The sequence below is a fragment of the Rhinoderma darwinii genome, chromosome 4 (assembly GCF_050947455.1).
Source record: "Rhinoderma darwinii isolate aRhiDar2 chromosome 4, aRhiDar2.hap1, whole genome shotgun sequence".
NCBI lineage: Eukaryota > Metazoa > Chordata > Amphibia > Anura > Rhinodermatidae > Rhinoderma > Rhinoderma darwinii.
The window spans coordinates 86,991,483-87,014,195 of NC_134690.1; the positions used below are offsets into that span (position 1 = coordinate 86,991,483).

The 22,713-nt window shown below is 45.8% G+C and overlaps 1 protein-coding gene across 3 annotated transcripts in view; it reads left to right on the forward strand.

Moving 5' to 3' along the window:
* Positions 1–1,679: 1,679 nt before the first annotated feature.
* Positions 1,680–22,713, forward strand: part of YEATS2 (YEATS domain containing 2) — a 77,198-nt gene continuing 56,164 nt past the window's right edge. For 2 of the 3 annotated variants that reach the window (XM_075861304.1, XM_075861303.1), the window contains exons 1-6: positions 1,680–1,867; positions 2,170–2,288; positions 17,767–17,864; positions 18,776–18,868; positions 20,147–20,374; positions 22,199–22,308. In XM_075861304.1, the coding sequence (XP_075717419.1) occupies positions 2,189–2,288; positions 17,767–17,864; positions 18,776–18,868; positions 20,147–20,374; positions 22,199–22,308 (629 nt within the window). In that variant the 5' untranslated portion in view covers positions 1,680–1,867; positions 2,170–2,188. The remainder of the gene's footprint in view (positions 1,868–2,169; positions 2,289–17,766; positions 17,865–18,775; positions 18,869–20,146; positions 20,375–22,198; positions 22,309–22,713) is intronic. The other variant, XM_075861301.1, reaches the window with a different exon arrangement.

The window sequence follows — 22,713 nt, forward strand, 5'->3', positions numbered from 1 at the left end:
AATGACCAGTTTTGGCCAACCCTTGTTTGAAATTGTTACTCAAATGATCGTTCACCAGCGACAGGCTATTGTCTGCCAAAAATGTGATCGGTCAGGTTGGATGTTTTCGGTATGACGTGATCAGTCTCGGGTTTGTTTTATTTCACCCTGGGCTGCCGGTTTAGTCTGGCATGTTGCTGGTGGGATCGTCTGTATAAACAACTCTGACCAATCAAAATCCTTTGGGGGGGGAAATTTACCAAAACTGGTAGAAATAAATAGTGGAGTTATTTCCAACCAATCAGATTCCACCTTTTATTTTTCAGAGGCAATCTAAGAAATGAAAAAGTGTGACCTGAATGGTTGTCATGGGCAACTCCCCCACTGTACCTTTACACCAGTTTTGAGAAATCTCACCCATAATAGATGGCCAGCTTTAGAGTTGGCAGGAGCTCGCAAGCAATGTGACACTTTAAAGAGACTCTGTCACCAGATTATCAAATCCCTATCTCCTATTGAATGTGATCGGCGCTGCAATGTAGATAACCGCAACATTTTTTTTTTTTTGAAAAACTATAATTTTTGTCCAAGTTATGAGCGATTTTATATTTATGCAAATTAGCTTTTCAATGGACAACTGGGCGTGTTTTCTCGTATTACCAACTGGGCGTGTATTGTGTTTTTACCAACTGGACGTTGTGAATAGGAGTGTATGACGCTGACGAATCAGCATCCTACACTTCTCATCGTTCCCACCCATCTTCTTTCACTGCAGACACACAGCGTGACGTCACCCACAGGTCCTTCAACCTTGTCGTGGGAAGAGAGAAGACACATCAGCTCCAGGTGTACAGTTGAATTTGCAGCAGCATCACCATGTGCAGGTAAGCATAGTAAACTCCCTGGAGACGAGCATATTAGCCCCTCGGACGCCTGGAGCCGATGTATCTTCTTTGTCCGACGACAAGATGGAAGGTCCTGTGGGTGACGTCACGCTGTATCTGCAGTGAAAGAAGCTGGGTGGGAACGATGAGAAGTATATGATGCTGATTTGTCAGCGTCATACACTTCTATTCACAACGCCCAGTTGGTAAAACCAGTAAACACGCCCAGTTGGTAAAAACACAATACACGCCCAGTTGGTAATACGAGAAAACACGCCCAGTTGTCCATTGAAAAGCTCATTTGCATAAATATAAAATTGCTCATAACCTGGGCAAAAATGATCATTTAAAAAAAAACAAAAAAAACTTTGCTGTTATCTACATTGCAGCGCCAATCACATGCAATAGGAGATAGGGGTTTGAGAATCTGGTGACAGAGCCTCTTTAAATACCGTACCAGAGAATTGAGGCAGTAAAGACTGAAATAATTTTCAAAAATCGTTTGGGCAATCAGTATTTGTCCTGTGGAGCAGTCAGTGTGTGACAGACTCCCAGTTTTGTAGGACAGCCCTTACAGAAATACAGGTTTCCCCTTTTTATGTGTCCCCCGCATTTGGCAAACGGCACAAATGGCAGCTGCTGCTTGTTCTCCAAATGAACAATTTCAATGCGACACTACCTATATCCACATTCTAACGAACTTCACGTGTCTAACACATCAACATCCGCCACTAACAAATATGGCTGCAAGAATATTCCGACCGATGACGTCAAAGTCCTGCGCCTGGTCTCTTTCATTTACATCACAACTTCAATCGTCTATACCCACGTGGTACTCTCCATAAGGGGCCTTATGATGATCGAATAGATAGGCAATCTTCTCCAGGGCTGCACACCGAGCGTCCAAGATACCGCTGTAAACACAAAGCTGCGGCAGAAACCCCGGCAGGCTGCAGTCACGTGATACACCCCCTCACGCCTGTGCCCTTCCCGTTATATGCTGGGTGAGCGGCACCAGGGCTGCAGATTAACCCTTAAAGGGCCACACTGAGAAGCCACATAGACAATACAGCAGGCTGGTGCCATATAACTGCATGGTACCAAAAGTTGGTAGTCAATAATAATGCATTATTATGTGATTTATTACTGGGCTTTTCACAGCCATTGTAACAAGCCTTATAATTCATTCTAAATCTATATCATGGTTGTATTCTATAGGAATTATGTGAGACCCCAAAATTACATTATACGTTATGTCCATATCTCAATATGCTAATGTGTTTATTATGTGTTATTATACATTCAGTTCATTTACTTGAACCAATATGTCCGGCATAAAAAGAACCATGGAAGATAAGGATCCTGATTATGAAGACATATCAGTGATGCCTCAGAATAAGCGGCACAAGGCAATTGAGACCTCCGGTACGTGTCGCTTTTTATTATTTTAATGAGTGACATAATTTATTTTACTTCCTGTCATCTAGGAAATCCGAGCAATAACTCCGTACTCTCAAGTAGATGCTATTCAATTTTATCAATACTGAATATACAGATCAATGACTCGTTATAGAGAAATTTTTAGTGACGAAAAAGACTGTTCGCCCTTCCCCGGTCCTTTTAGAATAGTAGAAGAATATTGGAAGGTGCAAATAGTGCTGGTTGTGGCAGTGCTACCACCAGCGCTATATGCACCTTCCACTATTCTACAGCTACCACCAGCGCTATATGCACCGCCCACTATTCTCCTACTGCTACCACCAGTGCTCTATGCACCTTCCACTATTCACCTACTGCTACCACCAGCGCTATATGCACCTTCCACTATTCCCCTACTGCTACCACCAGCGCTATATGCACCGCCCACTATTCTCCTACTGCTACCACCAGTGCTCTATGCACCTTCCACTATTCACCTACTGCTACCACCAGCGCTATATGCACCTTCCACTATTCTACAGCTACCACCAGCGCTATATGCACCGCCCACTATTCTCTTACTGCTACCACCAGTGCTCTATGCACCTTCCACTATTCACCTACTGCTACCACCAGCGCTATATGCACCTTCCACTATTCTACAGCTACCATCAGCGCTATATGCACCTTCCACTATTCTCCTACTGCTACCACCAGCGCTACATGCACCTTCCACTATTCACCTACTGCTACCACCAGTTCTCTATGCACCTTCCACTATTCACCTACTGCTACCACCAGTGCTCTATGCACCTTTCACTATTCTCCTACTGCTACCACCAGCGCTATATGCACCTTGCACTATTCCCCTACTGCTACCACCAGCGCTATATGCACCTTCCACTATTCTACAGCTACCACCAGCGCTATATGCACCTTCCACTATTCTACAGCTACCACCAGCGCTATATGCACCTTCCACTATTCTCCTACTGCTACCACCAGTGCTCTATGCACCTTCCACTATTCACCTACTGCTACCACCAGCGCTATATGCACCTTCCACTATTCTACAGCTACCACCAGCGCTATATGCACCTTCCACTATTCTCCTACTGCTACCACCAGTGCTATATGCACCTTCCACTATTCTCCTACTGCTACCACCAGCGCTATATGCACCTTCCACTATTCTCCTACTGCTACCACCAGCGCTACATGCACCTTCCACTATTCACCTACTGCTACCACCAGTGCTCTATGCACCTTCCACTATTCTCCTACTGCTACCACCAGCGCTATATGCACCTTCCACTATTCACCTACTGCTACCATCAGCGCTATATGCACCTTCCACTATTCACCTACTGCTACCACCAGCGTTATATGCACCTTCCACTATTCACCTACTGCTACCATCAGCGCTATATGCACCTTCCACTATTCACCTACTGCTACCATCAGCGCTATATGCACCTTCCACTATTCTACTGCTACCACCAGCGCTATATGCACCTTCCACTATTCTACAGCTACCACCAGCACTATATGCACCTTCCACTATTCACCTACTGCTACCACCAGTGCTCTATGCACCTTCCACTATTCTCCTACTGCTACCACCAGTTCTCTATGCACCTTCCACTATTCACCTACTGCTACCACCAGTGCTCTATGCACCTTTCACTATTCTCCTACTGCTACCACCAGTGCTATATGCACCTTCCACTATTCTCCCACTGCTACCACCAGCGCTATATGCACCTTCCACTATTCTCCTACTGCTACCACCCGTGCTATATGCACCTTCCACTATTCACCTACTGCTACCACCAGTGCTCTATGAACCTTCCACTATTCTTCTACTGCTACCACCAGCGCTATATGCACCTTCCACTATTCTCCTACTGCTACCACCCGTGCTATATGCACCTTCCACTATTCACCTACTGCTACCACCAGTGCTCTATGCACCTTCCACTATTCTCCTACTGCTACCACCAGTGCTCTATGCACCTTCCACTATTCTCCTACTGCTACCACCAGTGCTCTATGCACCTTCCACTATTCTCCTACTGCTGCCACCAGCGCTATATGCACCTTCCACTATTCACCTACTGCTACCACCAGTGCTCTATGCACCTTCCACTATTCTCCTACTGCTACCACCAGCGCTATATGCACCTTCCACTATTCGCCTACTGCTACCACCCGTGCTATATGCACCTTCCACTATTTACCTACTGCTACCACCAGTGCTCTATGCACCTTCCACTATTCTCCTACTTCTACCACCAGTGCTCTATGCACCTTCCACTATTCTCCTACTGCTACCACCAGCGCTATATGCACCTTCCACTATTCTCCTACTGCTACCACCAGCGCTATATGCACCTTCCACTATTCTCCTACTGCTACCACCAGCGCTATATGCACCTTCCACTATTCTACTGCTACCAACAGAGCTATATGCACCTTCCACTATTCGCCTACTGCTACCACCAGTGCTCTATGCACCTTCCACTATTCTCCTACTGCTACCACCAGCGCTATATGCACCTTCCACTATTCTCCTACTGCTACCACCAGAGCTATATGCACCTTCCACTATTCTCCTACTGCTACCACCAGAGCTATATGCACCTTCCACTATTCTCCTACTGCTACCACCAGCGCTATATGCACCTTCCACTATTCTCCTACTGCTACCACCAGCGCTATATGCACCTTCCACTATTCTACTGCTACCACCAGAGCTATATGCACCTTCCACTATTACCACCAGCGCTATATGCACCTTTCACTATTCTCCTACTGCTACCACCAGAGCTATATGCACCTTACACTATTCTCCTACTGCTACCACCAGAGCTATATGCACCTTCCACTATTCTCCCACTGCTACCACCAGCGCTATATGCACCTTACACTATTCTCCTACTGCTACCACCAGCGCTATATGCACCTTCCACTATTCCCCTACTGCTACCACCAGCGCTATATGCACCTTCCACTATTCCCCTACTGCTACCACCAGCGCTATATGCACCTTCCACTATTCCCCTACTGCTGCAACCAGCGCTATATGCACCTTCCACTATTCTACTGCTACCACCAGCGCTATATGCACCTTCCACTATTCTCCTACAGCTACCACCAGCGCTATATGCACCTTCCACTATTCTCCTACTGCTACCACCAGTGCTCTATGCACCTTCCACTATTCTCCTACTGCTACCACCAGCGCTATATGCACCTTCCACTATTCTCCCACTGCTACCACCAGCGCTATATGCACCTTCCACTATTCTCCCACTGCTACCACCAGCGCTATATGCACCTTCCACCATTCTCCTACTGCTACCACCAGCACTATATGCACCTTCCACTATTCTCCTACTGCTATCACCAGCGCTATATGCACCTTCCACTATTCTGCAGCTACCACCAGCGCTATATGCACCGTCCACTATTCTCCTACTGCTACCACCAGCGCTATATGCACCTTCCACTATTCTCCTACTGCTACCACCAGCGCTATATGCACCTTCCACTATTCTCCTACTTTTACCACCAGCGCTATATGCATCCTCCACTATTCTCCTACTGCTACCACCAGCGCTATATGCACCTTCCACTATTCTCCTACTGCTACCACCCGTGCTATATGCACCTTCCACTATTCTCCTACTGCTACCACCAGCGCTATATGCACCTTCCACTATTCTCCTACTTTTACCACCAGCGCTATATGCATCCTCCACTATTCTCCTACTGCTACCACCAGCGCTATATGCACCTTCCACTATTCTCCTACTGCTACCACCCGTGCTATATGCACCTTCCACTATTTACCTACTGCTACCACCAGTGCTCTATGCACCTTCCACTATTCTCCTACTTCTACCACCAGTGCTCTATGCACCTTCCACTATTCTCCTACTGCTACCACCAGCGCAATATGCACCTTCCACTATTCTCCTACTGCTACCACCAGCGCTATATGCACCTTCCACTATTCTACTGCTACCAACAGAGCTATATGCACCTTCCACTATTCGCCTACTGCTACCACCAGTGCTCTATGCACCTTCCACTATTCTCCTACTGCTACCACCAGCGCTATATGCACCTTCCACTATTCTCCTACTGCTACCACCAGAGCTATATGCACCTTCCACTATTCTCCTACTGCTACCACCAGAGCTATATGCACCTTCCACTATTCTCCTACTGCTACCACCAGCGCTATATGCACCTTCCACTATTCTCCTACTGCTACCACCAGCGCTATATGCACCTTCCACTATTCTACTGCTACCACCAGAGCTATATGCACCTTCCACTATTACCACCAGCGCTATATGCACCTTTCACTATTCTCCTACTGCTACCACCAGAGCTATATGCACCTTACACTATTCTCCTACTGCTACCACCAGAGCTATATGCACCTTCCACTATTCTCCCACTGCTACCACCAGCGCTATATGCACCTTACACTATTCTCCTACTGCTACCACCAGCGCTATATGCACCTTCCACTATTCCCCTACTGCTACCACCAGCGCTATATGCACCTTCCACTATTCCCCTACTGCTACCACCAGCGCTATATGCACCTTCCACTATTCCCCTACTGCTGCAACCAGCGCTATATGCACCTTCCACTATTCTACTGCTACCACCAGCGCTATATGCACCTTCCACTATTCTCCTACAGCTACCACCAGCGCTATATGCACCTTCCACTATTCTCCTACTGCTACCACCAGTGCTCTATGCACCTTCCACTATTCTCCTACTGCTACCACCAGCGCTATATGCACCTTCCACTATTCTCCCACTGCTACCACCAGCGCTATATGCACCTTCCACTATTCTCCCACTGCTACCACCAGCGCTATATGCACCTTCCACCATTCTCCTACTGCTACCACCAGCACTATATGCACCTTCCACTATTCTCCTACTGCTATCACCAGCGCTATATGCACCTTCCACTATTCTGCAGCTACCACCAGCGCTATATGCACCGTCCACTATTCTCCTACTGCTACCACCAGCGCTATATGCACCTTCCACTATTCTCCTACTGCTACCACCAGCGCTATATGCACCTTCCACTATTCTCCTACTTTTACCACCAGCGCTATATGCATCCTCCACTATTCTCCTACTGCTACCACCAGCGCTATATGCACCTTCCACTATTCTCCTACTGCTACCACCAGCGCTATATGCACCTTCCACTATTCTACTGCTACCACCCGTGCTATATGCACCTTCCACTATTCTCCTACTGCTACCACCAGCGCTATATGCACCTTCCACTATTCTCCTACTGATACCACCAGAGCTATATGCACCTTCCACTATTCTCCTACTGCTACCACCAGCGCTATATGCACCTTCCACTATTCTCCTACTGCTACCACCAGCGCTATATGCACCTTCCACTATTCTACTGCTACCACCAGAGCTATATGCACCTTCCACTATTCACCTACTGCTACCACCAGTGCTCTATGCACCTTCCACTATTCTCCTACTGCTACCACCAGCGCTATATGCACCATCCACTATTCTACTGCTACCACCAGAGCTATATGCACCTTCCACTAATCTCCTATTGCTACCACCAGCGCTATATGCACCTTCCACTATTCTCCTACTGATACCACCAGAGCTATATGCACCTTCCACTATTCTCCTACTGCTACCACCAGCGCTATATGCACCTTCCACTATTCTCCTACTGCTACCACCAGCGCTATATGCACCTTCCACTATTCTACTGCTACCACCAGAGCTATATGCACCTTCCACTATTACCACCAGCGCTATATGCACCTTCCACTATTCTCCTACTGCTACCACCAGAGCTATATGCACCTTCCACTATTCTCCTACTGCTACCACCAGAGCTATATGCACCTTCCACTATTCTCCCACTGCTACCACCAGCGCTATATGCACCTTCCACTATTTTCCTACTGCTACCACCAGCGCTATATGCACCTTCCACTATTCTCCTACTGCTACCACCAGCGCTATATGCACCTTCCACTATTCCCCTACTGCTACCACCAGCGCTATATGCACCTTCCACTATTCCCCTACTGCTACCACCAGCGCTATATGCACCTTCCACTATTCCCCTACTGCTGCAACCAGCGCTATATGCACCTTCCACTATTCTCCTTCTGCTGCAACCAGCGCTATATGCACCTTCCACTATTCTCCTACTGCTACCACCAGCGCTATATGCACCTTCCACTATTCTCCTACTGCTACCACCAGCGCTATATGCACCTTCCACTATTCTCCTACTGCTACCACCAGTGCTCTATGCACCTTCCACTATTCTCCTACTGCTACCACCAGCGCTATATGCACCTTCCACTATTCTCCCACTGCTACCACCAGCGCTATATGCACCTTCCACTATTCTCCCACTGCTACCACCAGCGCTATATGCACCTTCCACTATTCTCCCACTGCTACCACCAGCGCTATATGCACCTTCCACCATTCTCCTACTGCTACCACCAGCGCTATATGCACCTTCCACTATTCTCCTACTTCTACCACCAGCACTATATGCACCTTCCACTATTCTCCTACTGCTACCACCAGCGCTATATGCACCTTCCACCATTCTCCTACTGCTACCACCAGCACTATATGCACCTTCCACTATTCTCCTACTTCTACCACCAGCACTATATGCACCTTCCACTATTCTCCTACTGCTACCACCAGTGCTCTATGCACCTTCCACTATTCTCCTACTGCTACCACCAGTGCTCTATGCACCTTCCACTATTCTCCTACTGCTGCCACCAGCGCTATATGCACCTTCCACTATTCACCTACTGCTACCACCAGTGCTCTATGCACCTTCCACTATTCTCCTACTGCTACCACCAGCGCTATATGCACCTTCCACTATTCGCCTACTGCTACCACCCGTGCTATATGCACCTTCCACTATTTACCTACTGCTACCACCAGTGCTCTATGCACCTTCCACTATTCTCCTACTTCTACCACCAGTGCTCTATGCACCTTCCACTATTCTCCTACTGATACCACCAGCGCAATATGCACCTTCCACTATTCTCCTACTGATACCACCAGAGCTATATGCACCTTCCACTATTCTCCTACTGCTACCACCAGCGCTATATGCACCTTCCACTATTCTCCTACTGCTACCACCAGCGCTATATGCACCTTCCACTATTCTACTGCTACCAACAGAGCTATATGCACCTTCCACTATTCACCTACTGCTACCACCAGTGCTCTATGCACCTTCCACTATTCTCCTACTGCTACCACCAGCGCTATATGCACCTTCCACTATTCTCCTACTGCTACCACCAGAGCTATATGCACCTTCCACTATTCTCCTACTGCTACCACCAGAGCTATATGCACCTTCCACTATTCTCCCACTGCTACCACCAGCGCTATATGCACCTTCCACTGTTCTACTGCTACCACCAGAGCTATATGCACCTTCCACTATTACCACCAGCGCTATATGCACCTTCCACTATTCTCCTACTGCTACCACCAGAGCTATATGCACCTTACACTATTCTCCTACTGCTACCACCAGAGCTATATGCACCTTCCACTATTCTCCCACTTCTACCACCAGCGCTATATGCACCTTACACTATTCTCCTACTGCTACCACCAGCGCTATATGCACCTTCCACTATTCCCCTACTGCTACCACCAGCGCTATATGCACCTTCCACTATTCCCCTACTGCTACCACCAGAGCTATATGCACCTTCCACTATTCCCCTACTGCTGCAACCAGCGCTATATGCACCTTCCACTATTCTCCTACTGCTACCACCAGTGCTCTATGCACCTTCCACTATTCTCCTACAGCTACCACCAGCGCTATATGCACCTTCCACTATTCTCCTACTTCTACCACCAGTGCTCTATGCACCTTCCACTATTCTCCTACTGCTACCACCAGCGCTATATGCACCTTCCACTATTCTCCCACTGCTGCCACCAGCGCTATATGCACCTTCCACTATTCTCCCACTGCTACCACCAGCGCTATATGCACCTTCCACTATTTTCCTACTGCTACCACCAGCGCTATATGCACCTTCCACTATTCTCCTACTGCTACCACCAGCGCTATATGCACCTTCCACTATTCCCCTACTGCTACCACCAGTGCTCTATGCACCTTCCACTATTCTCCTACTGCTACCACCAGCGCTATATGCACCTTCCACTATTCTCCCACTGCTACCACCAGCGCTATATGCACCTTCCACTATTCTCCCACTGCTACCACCAGCGCTATATGCACCTTCCACTATTTTCCTACTGCTACCACCAGCGCTATATGCACCTTCCACTATTCCCCTACTGCTGCAACCAGCGCTATATGCACCTTCCACTATTCTCCTTCTGCTGCAACCAGCGCTATATGCACCTTCCACTATTCTCCTACTGCTACCACCAGCGCTATATGCACCTTCCACTATTCTCCTACTGCTACCACCAGCGCTATATGCACCTTCCACTATTCTCCTACTGCTACCACCAGCGCTCTATGCACCTTCCACTATTCTCCTACTGCTACCACCAGCGCTATATGCACCTTCCACTATTCTCCTACTGCTACCACCAGCGCTATATGCACCTTCCACTATTCTCCCACTGCTACCACCAGCGCTATATGCACCTTCCACTATTCTCCCACTGCTACCACCAGCGCTATATGCACCTTCCACTATTCTCCCACTGCTACCACCAGCGCTATATGCACCTTCCACCATTCTCCTACTGCTACCACCAGCGCTATATGCACCTTCCACTATTCTCCTACTTCTACCACCAGCACTATATGCACCTTCCACTATTCTCCTACTGCTACCACCAGCGCTATATGCACCTTCCACCATTCTCCTACTGCTACCACCAGCACTATATGCACCTTCCACTATTCTCCTACTTCTACCACCAGCACTATATGCACCTTCCACTATTCTCCTACTGCTACCACCAGTGCTCTATGCACCTTCCACTATTCTCCTACTGCTACCACCAGTGCTCTATGCACCTTCCACTATTCTCCTACTGCTGCCACCAGCGCTATATGCACCTTCCACTATTCACCTACTGCTACCACCAGTGCTCTATGCACCTTCCACTATTCTCCTACTGCTACCACCAGCGCTATATGCACCTTCCACTATTCGCCTACTGCTACCACCCGTGCTATATGCACCTTCCACTATTTACCTACTGCTACCACCAGTGCTCTATGCACCTTCCACTATTCTCCTACTTCTACCACCAGTGCTCTATGCACCTTCCACTATTCTCCTACTGCTACCACCAGCGCAATATGCACCTTCCACTATTCTCCTACTGATACCACCAGAGCTATATGCACCTTCCACTATTCTCCTACTGCTACCACCAGCGCTATATGCACCTTCCACTATTCTCCTACTGCTACCACCAGCGCTATATGCACCTTCCACTATTCTACTGCTACCAACAGAGCTATATGCACCTTCCACTATTCACCTACTGCTACCACCAGTGCTCTATGCACCTTCCACTATTCTCCTACTGCTACCACCAGCGCTATATGCACCTTCCACTATTCTCCTACTGCTACCACCAGAGCTATATGCACCTTCCACTATTCTCCTACTGCTACCACCAGAGCTATATGCACCTTCCACTATTCTCCCACTGCTACCACCAGCGCTATATGCACCTTCCACTGTTCTACTGCTACCACCAGAGCTATATGCACCTTCCACTATTACCACCAGCGCTATATGCACCTTCCACTATTCTCCTACTGCTACCACCAGAGCTATATGCACCTTACACTATTCTCCTACTGCTACCACCAGAGCTATATGCACCTTCCACTATTCTCCCACTGCTACCACCAGCGCTATATGCACCTTACACTATTCTCCTACTGCTACCACCAGCGCTATATGCACCTTCCACTATTCCCCTACTGCTACCACCAGCGCTATATGCACCTTCCACTATTCCCCTACTGCTACCACCAGCGCTATATGCACCTTCCACTATTCCCCTACTGCTGCAACCAGCGCTATATGCACCTTCCACTATTCTCCTACTGCTACCACCAGTGCTCTATGCACCTTCCACTATTCTCCTACAGCTACCACCAGCGCTATATGCACCTTCCACTATTCTCCTACTTCTACCACCAGTCCTCTATGCACCTTCCACTATTCTCCTACTGCTACCACCAGCGCTATATGCACCTTCCACTATTCTCCCACTGCTACCACCAGCGCTATATGCACCTTCCACTATTCTCCCACTGCTACCACCAGCGCTATATGCACCTTCCACCATTCTCCTACTGCTACCACCAGCACTATATGCACCTTCCACTATTCTCCTACTGCTACCACCAGCGCTATATGCACCTTCCACTATTCTACAGCTACCACCAGCGCTATATGCACCGTCCACTATTCTCCTACTGCTACCACCAGCGCTATATGCACCTTCCACTATTCTCCTACTGCTACCACCAGCGCTATATGCACCTTCCACTATTCTCCTACTTTTACCACCAGCGCTATATGCATCCTCCACTATTCTCCTACTGCTACCACCAGCGCTATATGCACCTTCCACTATTCTCCTACTGCTACCACCAGCGCTATATGCACCTTCCACTATTCTACTGCTACCACCCGTGCTATATGCACCTTCCACTATTCTCCTACTGCTACCACCAGCGCTATATGCACCTTCCACTATTCTACTGCTACCACCAGCGCTATATGCACCTTCCACTATTCTCCTACTGATACCACCAGAGCTATATGCACCTTCCACTATTCTCCTACTGCTACCACCAGCGCTATATGCACCTTCCACTATTCTCCTACTGCTACCACCAGCGCTATATGCACCTTCCACTATTCTACTGCTACCACCAGAGCTATATGCACCTTCCACTATTCACCTACTGCTACCACCAGTGCTCTATGCACCTTCCACTATTCTCCTACTGCTACCGCCAGCGCTATATGCACCATCCACTATTCTACTGCTACCACCAGAGCTATATGCACCTTCCACTAATCTCCTACTGCTACCACCAGCGCTATATGCACCTTCCACTATTCTCCTACTGATACCACCAGAGCTATATGCACCTTCCACTATTCTCCTACTGCTACCACCAGCGCTATATGCACCTTCCACTATTCTCCTACTGCTACCACCAGCGCTATATGCACCTTCCACTATTCTACTGCTACCACCAGAGCTATATGCACCTTCCACTATTACCACCAGCGCTATATGCACCTTCCACTATTCTCCTACTGCTACCACCAGAGCTATATGCACCTTCCACTATTCTCCTACTGCTACCACCAGAGCTATATGCACCTTCCACTATTCTCCCTCTGCTACCACCAGCGCTATATGCACCTTCCACTATTTTCCTACTGCTACCACCAGCGCTATATGCACCTTCCACTATTCTCCTACTGCTACCACCAGCGCTATATGCACCTTCCACTATTCCCCTACTGCTACCACCAGCGCTATATGCACCTTCCACTATTCCCCTACTGCTACCACCAGCGCTATATGCACCTTCCACTATTCCCCTACTGCTGCAACCAGCGCTATATGCACCTTCCACTATTCTCCTTCTGCTGCAACCAGCGCTATATGCACCTTCCACTATTCTCCTACTGCTACCACCAGCGCTATATGCACCTTCCACTATTCTCCTACTGCTACCACCAGCGCTATATGCACCTTCCACTATTCTCCTACTGCTACCACCAGTGCTCTATGCACCTTCCACTATTCTCCTACTGCTACCACCAGCGCTATATGCACCTTCCACTATTCTCCCACTGCTACCACCAGCGCTATATGCACCTTCCACTATTCTCCCACTGCTACCACCAGCGCTATATGCGCCTTCCACCATTCTCCTACTGCTACCAGCAGCGCTATATGCACCTTCCACCATTCTCCTACTGCTACCACCAGCACTATATGCACCTTCCACTATTCTCCTACTGCTACCACCAGCGCTATATGCACCTTCCACCATTCTCCTACTGCTACCACCAGCGCTATATGCACCTTCCACCATTCTCCTACTGCTACCACCAGCACTATATGCACCTTCCACTATTCTCCTACTTCTACCACCAGCACTATATGCACCTTCCACTATTCTCCTACTGCTACCACCAGCGCTATATGCACCTTACACTATTCTCCTACTGCTACCACCAGCGCTATATGCACCTTCCACTATTCCCCTACTGCTACCACCAGCGCTATATGCACCTTCCACTATTCCCCTACTGCTACCACCAGCGCTATATGCACCTTCCACTATTCCCCTACTGCTGCAACCAGCGCTATATGCACCTTCCACTATTCTCCTACTGCTACCACCAGTGCTCTATGCACCTTCCACTATTCTCCTACTGCTACCACCAGCGCTATATGCACCTTCCACTATTCTCCCACTGCTACCACCAGCGCTATATGCACCTTCCACTATTCTCCCACTGCTACCACCAGCGCTATATGCACCTTCCACTATTTTCCTACTGCTACCACCAGCGCTATATGCACCTTCCACTATTCTCCTACTGCTACCACCAGCGCTATATGCACCTTCCACTATTCCCCTACTGCTACCACCAGCGCTATATGCACCTTCCACTATTCCCCTACTGCTGCAACCAGCGCTATATGCACCTTCCACTATTCTACTGCTACCACCAGCGCTATATGCACCTTCCACTATTTTCCTACTGCTACCACCAGCGCTATATGCACCTTCCACTATTCTCCTACTGCTACCACCAGCGCTATATGCACCTTCCACTATTTTCCTACTGCTACCACCAGCGCTATATGCACCTTCCACTATTCTCCTACTGCTACCACCAGCGCTATATGCACCTTCCACTATTCTCCTACTGCTACCACCAGCGCTATATGCACCTTCCACTATTCTCCTACTTTTACCACCAGCGCTATATGCATCCTCCACTATTCTCCTAGTGCTATATGCACCTTCCACTATTCTACTGCTACCACCAGCGCTATATTCGCCAACTACTATTCTAATTGCGACAGTGAGCAAGTCCCAGGAGGCGCGAAACGTCTTATACGTCACTTAATTTTCTCTATGACCTATCATTGACCTATCTCTGCATGTTGCGATATTCTTGCGGTTAAAAGTGATGTAAACCTTGATGGAACCACCAAGCGGAGCGCTGAATGCAGGTGTGAACAGAACCACGCTTTAAAATCTGACACAATATCCTTAGCAAAGGGCCATTCAAATCAACAGCAGTCTGCTTAGAATGTTGTCAGATTTTCAGCAACAGAAATCACTCTGGAGCCCTCTCTTTCTTGAAAACGGTGACGTGAAATCACAGACATTAAAGGTGTAATCCACTGAACAGGTGAAAAATGCTAGATTGGTGGGGGTCCGACTGCTGTGTCGCAAGACGTCGGTTAGGAGGAGTTTGAATGGAGCGGAGGCCGGGAATACGCATGCCGCTCTATTCAAAGTCTATGGGGCTCACGGAAAGAGGTGACCACTAGGCCGCTAGCATTTTTTACCTATCCAGTGGATAATGGTATCAACCTGGGTGGTCTGGGCTACTAAAGGGGTTAACACCAACATCCCTAGTGGTCTAAGACGCTGAACAGGTTAATGCCAGCTTCCTTTGCGTCTGCGTTAAAAATAAATAAATAGACGATTTCCACCTAAAATGAAATATTGGCCATGTATTAGAAAATCGGAATTCTGAGCGAGAGTCAAAATGTGGTAGTTATGTTTTATTTACTTTCAATGACATTCTTTTTCAGTTTTTGTGGCGGCCATTTTTAAATAAGTGACTACAGGAAGTTCAGCTATATTGACTGTCCCCTTTTGAATGAGTTTCTTAGAAACTGATGGTATACTGTTATTTATGTGACTCCATTCAAGTAATAACAGCAACCATTTACCAACAAGGCAATTCAAAGGTGAAAATCGATATGGCTGTACTTCCTGTTACTGTTTCTAAAATGGCTGCCACAACAAAACAGAAAATGCCAATATCTCTAAGTAGATAAAAGTCATAATTGAAAGTTGGTTCTAACTTTTGATTTACTAATACATGGAAATTCTACATCGCAGAAATTTTCCAATTAATCTGCCACGAGTCATAAATTGCCAAAAGCACGATGTCTGTATAGGAAATTCAGGCTCATTTGCTGCTCTGTTGCTCTCGTGACTCGGGTACCAAATCATACTTTCAAGCCTAAGGAGAAAATTGGTCCCGTGGCAAGGCGCTTTCAGGGTTTGGAAAATGCTGGGATCTGCTAAATTAATTTCAATGTGCAGGCAAATGCAATTATTATTATTTTTTTTATTTCTACCATATTTCCGCCTTAACATGTTATTAAAGGGAAAATTCTGCGATAGTCATTGCAGCCAACAGGTGACCATGCAGAATATCCACGCTCTTGTGGAGATTTGGTGGTGTTACTATAGAACAGAAGGGTTGGTTCTCTTCCTCCACCTCCCATCATGACACAGGAGAAGATAGCCATTAGTCCCTAGCGCTAAAGTCAGAGTTTCACAATATTGTTGAATGTGACGGGAAGACGAACAAATAGCTGCTTGAGGGGTTTTTCATTAAAGGAGTGTTCTCACCACAGTCAACCCTTTTTTTTGGGAGCTGGCACAATGATCAGCTAATTGCAACGGCTCCAGTTGACAATCAACCACCTCCTCTTCCTACCAAGAAAATAGCTAATTTACTGGGGTTGTATTACATGGCAGCCATTCATATGAACGGTTGTCCATGTAATATATAGATGGCTCGAGTCTGCCAAAGAGCGGGAACCACACTCACACTTTGGATCTCCATTCTGGGTCATAGAGAGAGGTCCTGAGTGAATGACCCACCCTCTATTACATCCTTGTGCCCTAATAGGGCATCATTTTCATGAGAACCCATTTAATGGATATTTTCAACTAATAACGTGAGGGAAATCAATTCCGTTAAGGCCATAATATGATGCTCATATTCTGAATCCACTATGAGCGTGACTAAGGTAATGGCCAGCGTTGTCTACTTCACAGGGCAGTTATAAGCTATTTGAATTTCTCCTAGTCGCTACGCTTTACATTTGGATCTACACTGTTACTAATGGGATCAATTTTTTTTTTAAAGAAATGCTATAATGTATTTGTACATGTTTTCAAATACGTATCTAAGGATAATTCAGTGGTTTAGATAACACGTCCTTTCAGTGTTTTTATTGCTTGACTTTACCGTTAAGACTTGTTGTGTGACTCTAGACACATCAAAATGTTTGTTTTTTTCAAATCGTAAATGGACTAATTTATTATTCCTATAATTTTCCTTTCTAGCTCGGGATGCTGCCATCTCAAAGATAGAGTCCATTGTTAAAGAACAGTTTGCTCTTGAGTTGAAGAACAAGGAGCATGAGATAGAAATCATAGATCAGGTATGTTGTATACAAAACTCCACTATGGGTAAAAGAGGGAGACCCAAGCAGGGGACCCCCCATGACATCTATATGTTTAATACGGCATATGGAAATGGGTTGTCCTTTTAAACAGCGAAATAACTGGACACAGTGCAGACTGGGAGATTTGCTAATGCTACATTTCTGTGGAGTAGATCCGTTGATGTGAGACAGTACTAGCTTATCCGGTTGCTCTTGAATCAGGAACTCCATGATTTTTGTAAAGAATAGAGAAATGCTGAATCACTGAAAGGTAAAATATAAGCGAGGAACAATCCTTTTTTTAAAATAGAAGCCAGCCCAGTGATCCGCTGATCGCTGCAGGTCCCACTTTACTAACCCCTGGTGATCACCTGTTATTGCTAAGGAATTCGTGCCTGGTTCCAACTCATGTCCGTCAATGTAATGCATGGACACGTCGTGTACTCTAGAGTTAGTCACTCATACATAGGAGCTCTCTGTTCCGGCTCATTAAGTAGGGTCAGGAGTGAGGGATGTCACTCTAACATCCATAGGCCCTAATAAAGCATATGGTCAGGGATTCTCACCTGAAAATTACCCTTTTAAAAGAGAAGACTTCACTAAAAAATAAGAATGTAAAAAAACCCTAGCCTATAATTATCTATTTGTGCCATTGTTTAAATGGTTTATTTAAAATGATAGATTACCGTCTTTATAGTGTGAGCTACTGTATAATCTGTAATATTCTGCTCCTTCTCAAGGGGAAACTGACAATACCACTTTATCTGTGCTGCGCTGTATAAATAAGCTCCGGAACAACATGAGATATTAGAATGAGCTTATTTCTATGGCATCTTTATTAATCTGCATGGGTTAATGATGTGATGACATTTAATCTTTATTCTCTTGGATCAAACATTAATCCACAGCGTTTGACTGAAGCGAGACGTATGATGGATAAACTCCGTGCATACCTTGTGGCCAATTACTTTGCGTCCGCAGGGCTCAGCAAAGTGCAAGAGGTAATCATTTCTTTATATACCTCCTGAATATTATTCTCACACTATTCTGCATGTTTATCATATTCTTAACCCCTTAGTGACCAGCCTATTTTAGGCCTACGTGAATTTGTTTTTCTATCGTCGCATTCAAAGGGCTATAACTTGTTTTATTTTTCAGTCCGCATTAGTTGTATTAGTTTGCACCATTTTAGAGTAAATATCATTTTTAAATAAACTTTTTTGAGAGGGAATACAAAAAAAACAGCAATTCCGCCATTGTTCTATGCATTTTAAATTTACACCGTTCACCGTGTATGTGCCATAATAGGCATATAGCCAGGGCTGACATGGCACCCCATCGGAGGCCCGTGATCGCATTTGCGGTCCGCCGATGGGTGACAGATGGAGCCCCCTCCCTCTGTAGACCACTTAAATGCAGTGGTCGTTATTGACCGCAACATTTAAGGGGTTAAATGGCTGCAATAGAAGGAAACTTTGATTGCTACTATTAGCGCAGGAGCCCGGCTGTCATCAGACAATCAAGCACCCGCTCCAGCCTGCAAGGAACTCCGAGGCAGGACTTTGATAGGCTGTTGTGAAAAGGCATGTGGCCTAGCCTAAGGCCCCTTAGTGACTGCCATGAAAAGGTGTATTGGTGGTCAATAAGGGATTTACCTGTATTTACCTACTATGGTCGTCCGCTACCTTTCACTGAGGTGACAAAAATGTGGTGAAACTCCCATGTGTGAATACAACCTTAGTGTTGATTCTGCCATGAACTAATTGTTATCTCCATGACATATCGTTTCCCACAACAGGAAATCTCTACTCTTGGACCACAATTTACAATAAATATAAATATTCTATAGTTGAAATTTACATGAAATGTAGTAGTTCTGTAAGTACTTTATTTCCCTTGCACTGGTTTAGAGTTAATCATGTCTTCTATTCCGTTCATGTCTGCTGATAAACAGGAGCAGTGCATTGTGGGGGCTCAGCTCACAGTTACACAATAAAAGCCAAGCTGATCGATAACATCTGTGACAGTGGGGTGAAGATAAACCACTGTCTGTTTCCAAGGACAACCAGCAGTGTTTTGTAAATGAAGAAACAAGATAAAATAACATACAATAATAAAATAGAAACAGTAAGACAGGAACGATGAATTGTATTTGTTCAGTTAATTTTTTGTTTTCTGAATTCCTCCTGTTTATGCTACTGTTTATGTAGGATTTAAACTCTGTAATATTGAAAGCAGAATTACGCTTTAATTACCAATCTGTTACTCGTTTAACCTAGGGAACGTCCGCTTGTGAGCCTACAATTTTGAACCATCCATCTATAAAGAAATTTTTGGAATCCCCCTCTCGGGCTTCTTCTCCTGCAAACCACCGCTCAGAAACCCCCTCAGCCAATAATTCAGAAACGGACTCTGTCTGCACTCATAGTGAGTTGGATAAAGACAGCCAGGTTGTTACCAAAGCAATTCACAAAGGGACTCCGCCAGCAGATGGCAAGCTTGGAAAGGTATATTTTATAAAGTACTGTAACCAAAATAATTCTAAATGTAGTGTAAATATGTAATTGTTAGAGAAATCAGGCTGCTGTTCTTGATGACTAAACATAGACGGTTAGAAACCTTTTATAAAAGTATTGTTTTCATATAGAAACATTGTGAAATTATTATGAAGACTGTGTGCTGTTAAAGGGTAACTAAACTTTCATGAAACTTTTGACATCTCATAGTGACATGTCAGAAGTTTTGATCGGTGGGGGTGCGAGTCCTGAGACTCCCTCCAGTCACTAAAACGAAGCTGCAGAAGCGCTCAGGTGAACCCTGAGCTGCTTAGTTTCTGATCGACTTTGCTTGTCCTTCCGATTAGAGCCAAGCAAGTATTGTACGGGCGCAATAGAAAGTCTATGAGTCGGTACACCACTCACTCGGCTTTCCAAGGAAAGCCAAGCAGAGCCGATCAGAGACAAAGCGGCTCAGCACTCCCCTAAATTCTTCTGCCGCTTCTCAATGTTTAGACCCCTACTGATCAAAACTTCGGTCATGTCACTGACCTCTCAAAAGTTTTATTAAAGTACAGGTACACTTTAAATTGAACAGTAAGACTCCGATGAATGGTCATCAATACTATTATTCTTCATGCAGTTTTATTATACTATGCAGCAGTCAGAGGACACAAAAGTGCAAGCAAATAATTTATACAAACAAAAAGATACTAGGAGAAGGGGCTGTGTCTGCGAGACCTGGCAAGAAGTACTTCTTTTGTACATAAGGAATAAAGGAAGCCATAATGGTGCAGTAGGATACTAGTTTAACATTGAGGTTGTAAGAAAAAAGGTATAAATGTCCGCAGGGTCGTTATACAATATTTAGTAAGTATGGTGAACGCCAGTATATAAATGTGCTTTACAAAGTGTTAGGTTGGCCATACACATAAGGTAGCTGTCAGCCAAACGCCTGCCGACTTACCCCGAGCTCTCCTTAGGCACATCTTTTGAATGGGTAGAGGGAGAGAAGCCAAAGCCAGGCACTTCTAACAAGGGCTTATCTCTTGGCAGAACAAGCGATCAGACATGTTGAAATACAACATGCCCTATACTCATTCCCCTGACATATGCCATCGAGTAGCCCTCATAAGCATTAGGTTGTTGGCAGGATCCGCTGACGTTGATCTATTGTGTGTGGGCCCTGAGAGGTTTATCTAGCTTACCGAGGTAGAGTATTCCAGACTGGAGATGTGAGTGCAAGGTTTCTATGAAGGAAGAAAATAGACATAGGTCATTAGCAGAACAATGGCATGGGTGGAATAGTAGACCGAGATGGTGCAGAACTATGAGTGGCATTTGTGAGGGCACAGCAGAACTTTGTATTCTGGATCAAATAGGCAGCAATGTGCAGTGATTCATAAACGTCAGATTAAATAGTGTAAATGTTAGATGGAAAGATTAATCTAACCGCTACGTTTATTGAATTAAAAAGGAACCAGCTTTGCTATGGGTAAATTAATTTTTCAGGTGTTCTAATTGTCTTGGTTAGAAATGATGTTGGCATGAATGAAGCTGATATGAGCTAAGTGAAATAGTGTAGGAATTAAAGGAGAGGTAGATCTTCATATATTAGAATGCCGAAGACTGGTCTAGGAATAATGGTGGTGGTTCACACTGATAGAACGCTGGTGTTGCAATTTAAGTTGAAGAGAAGGAACTCTTATTTAGAAAGATTGAGTTTAATTGGTACCTTGTTTTTTTTTTTAGAAAAACTTCAGAATTTTGTGATCCTGCATTTCAGGACAGTCTAATCACATTGCCATTAACTAAAATAATTTCATATTTCTGTAGGATTCTGCCACAACAGAAAATATGATCAGCAAAACAATTGGGTTTGCAGGATCTGAAGACACATCTCGACGTTTTGTGAAGAAAACTATTGTAGTGGGAAATGTCTCCAAGTATGTTTTCATTATTTAAATTAGAATATGAATTCTATTTATGTATGCCTACTGGTTTATTCAACATGTTCCATATCCCTAGGGTTACTTCATATTAGGACAACCCCTGTCCATGTACTCCATTGGGGAATATGGATGTTGTAGAGGGGTAAGGGTCCCCCAACTCTATTAGCCAGAGCAGAGAGCCGCTGCAACGATCAGCTGCTTCTGTGGAGGATTAAGCAGCACATTTGAATGGGTGCCGGGTAGTACCTCATTTCTCCTGCGCCGGCCACTGCAGGAGGAGTGTTCGTCTCCCACAGCTTCTCCTGAACGGATTGCTGAGGTTTTAACTCTGGAGCCGCAATGATCAGCTGATGATACATTTCCACTAGAAGGAATCGGTCATCAGTTTTGTGGCCCCAT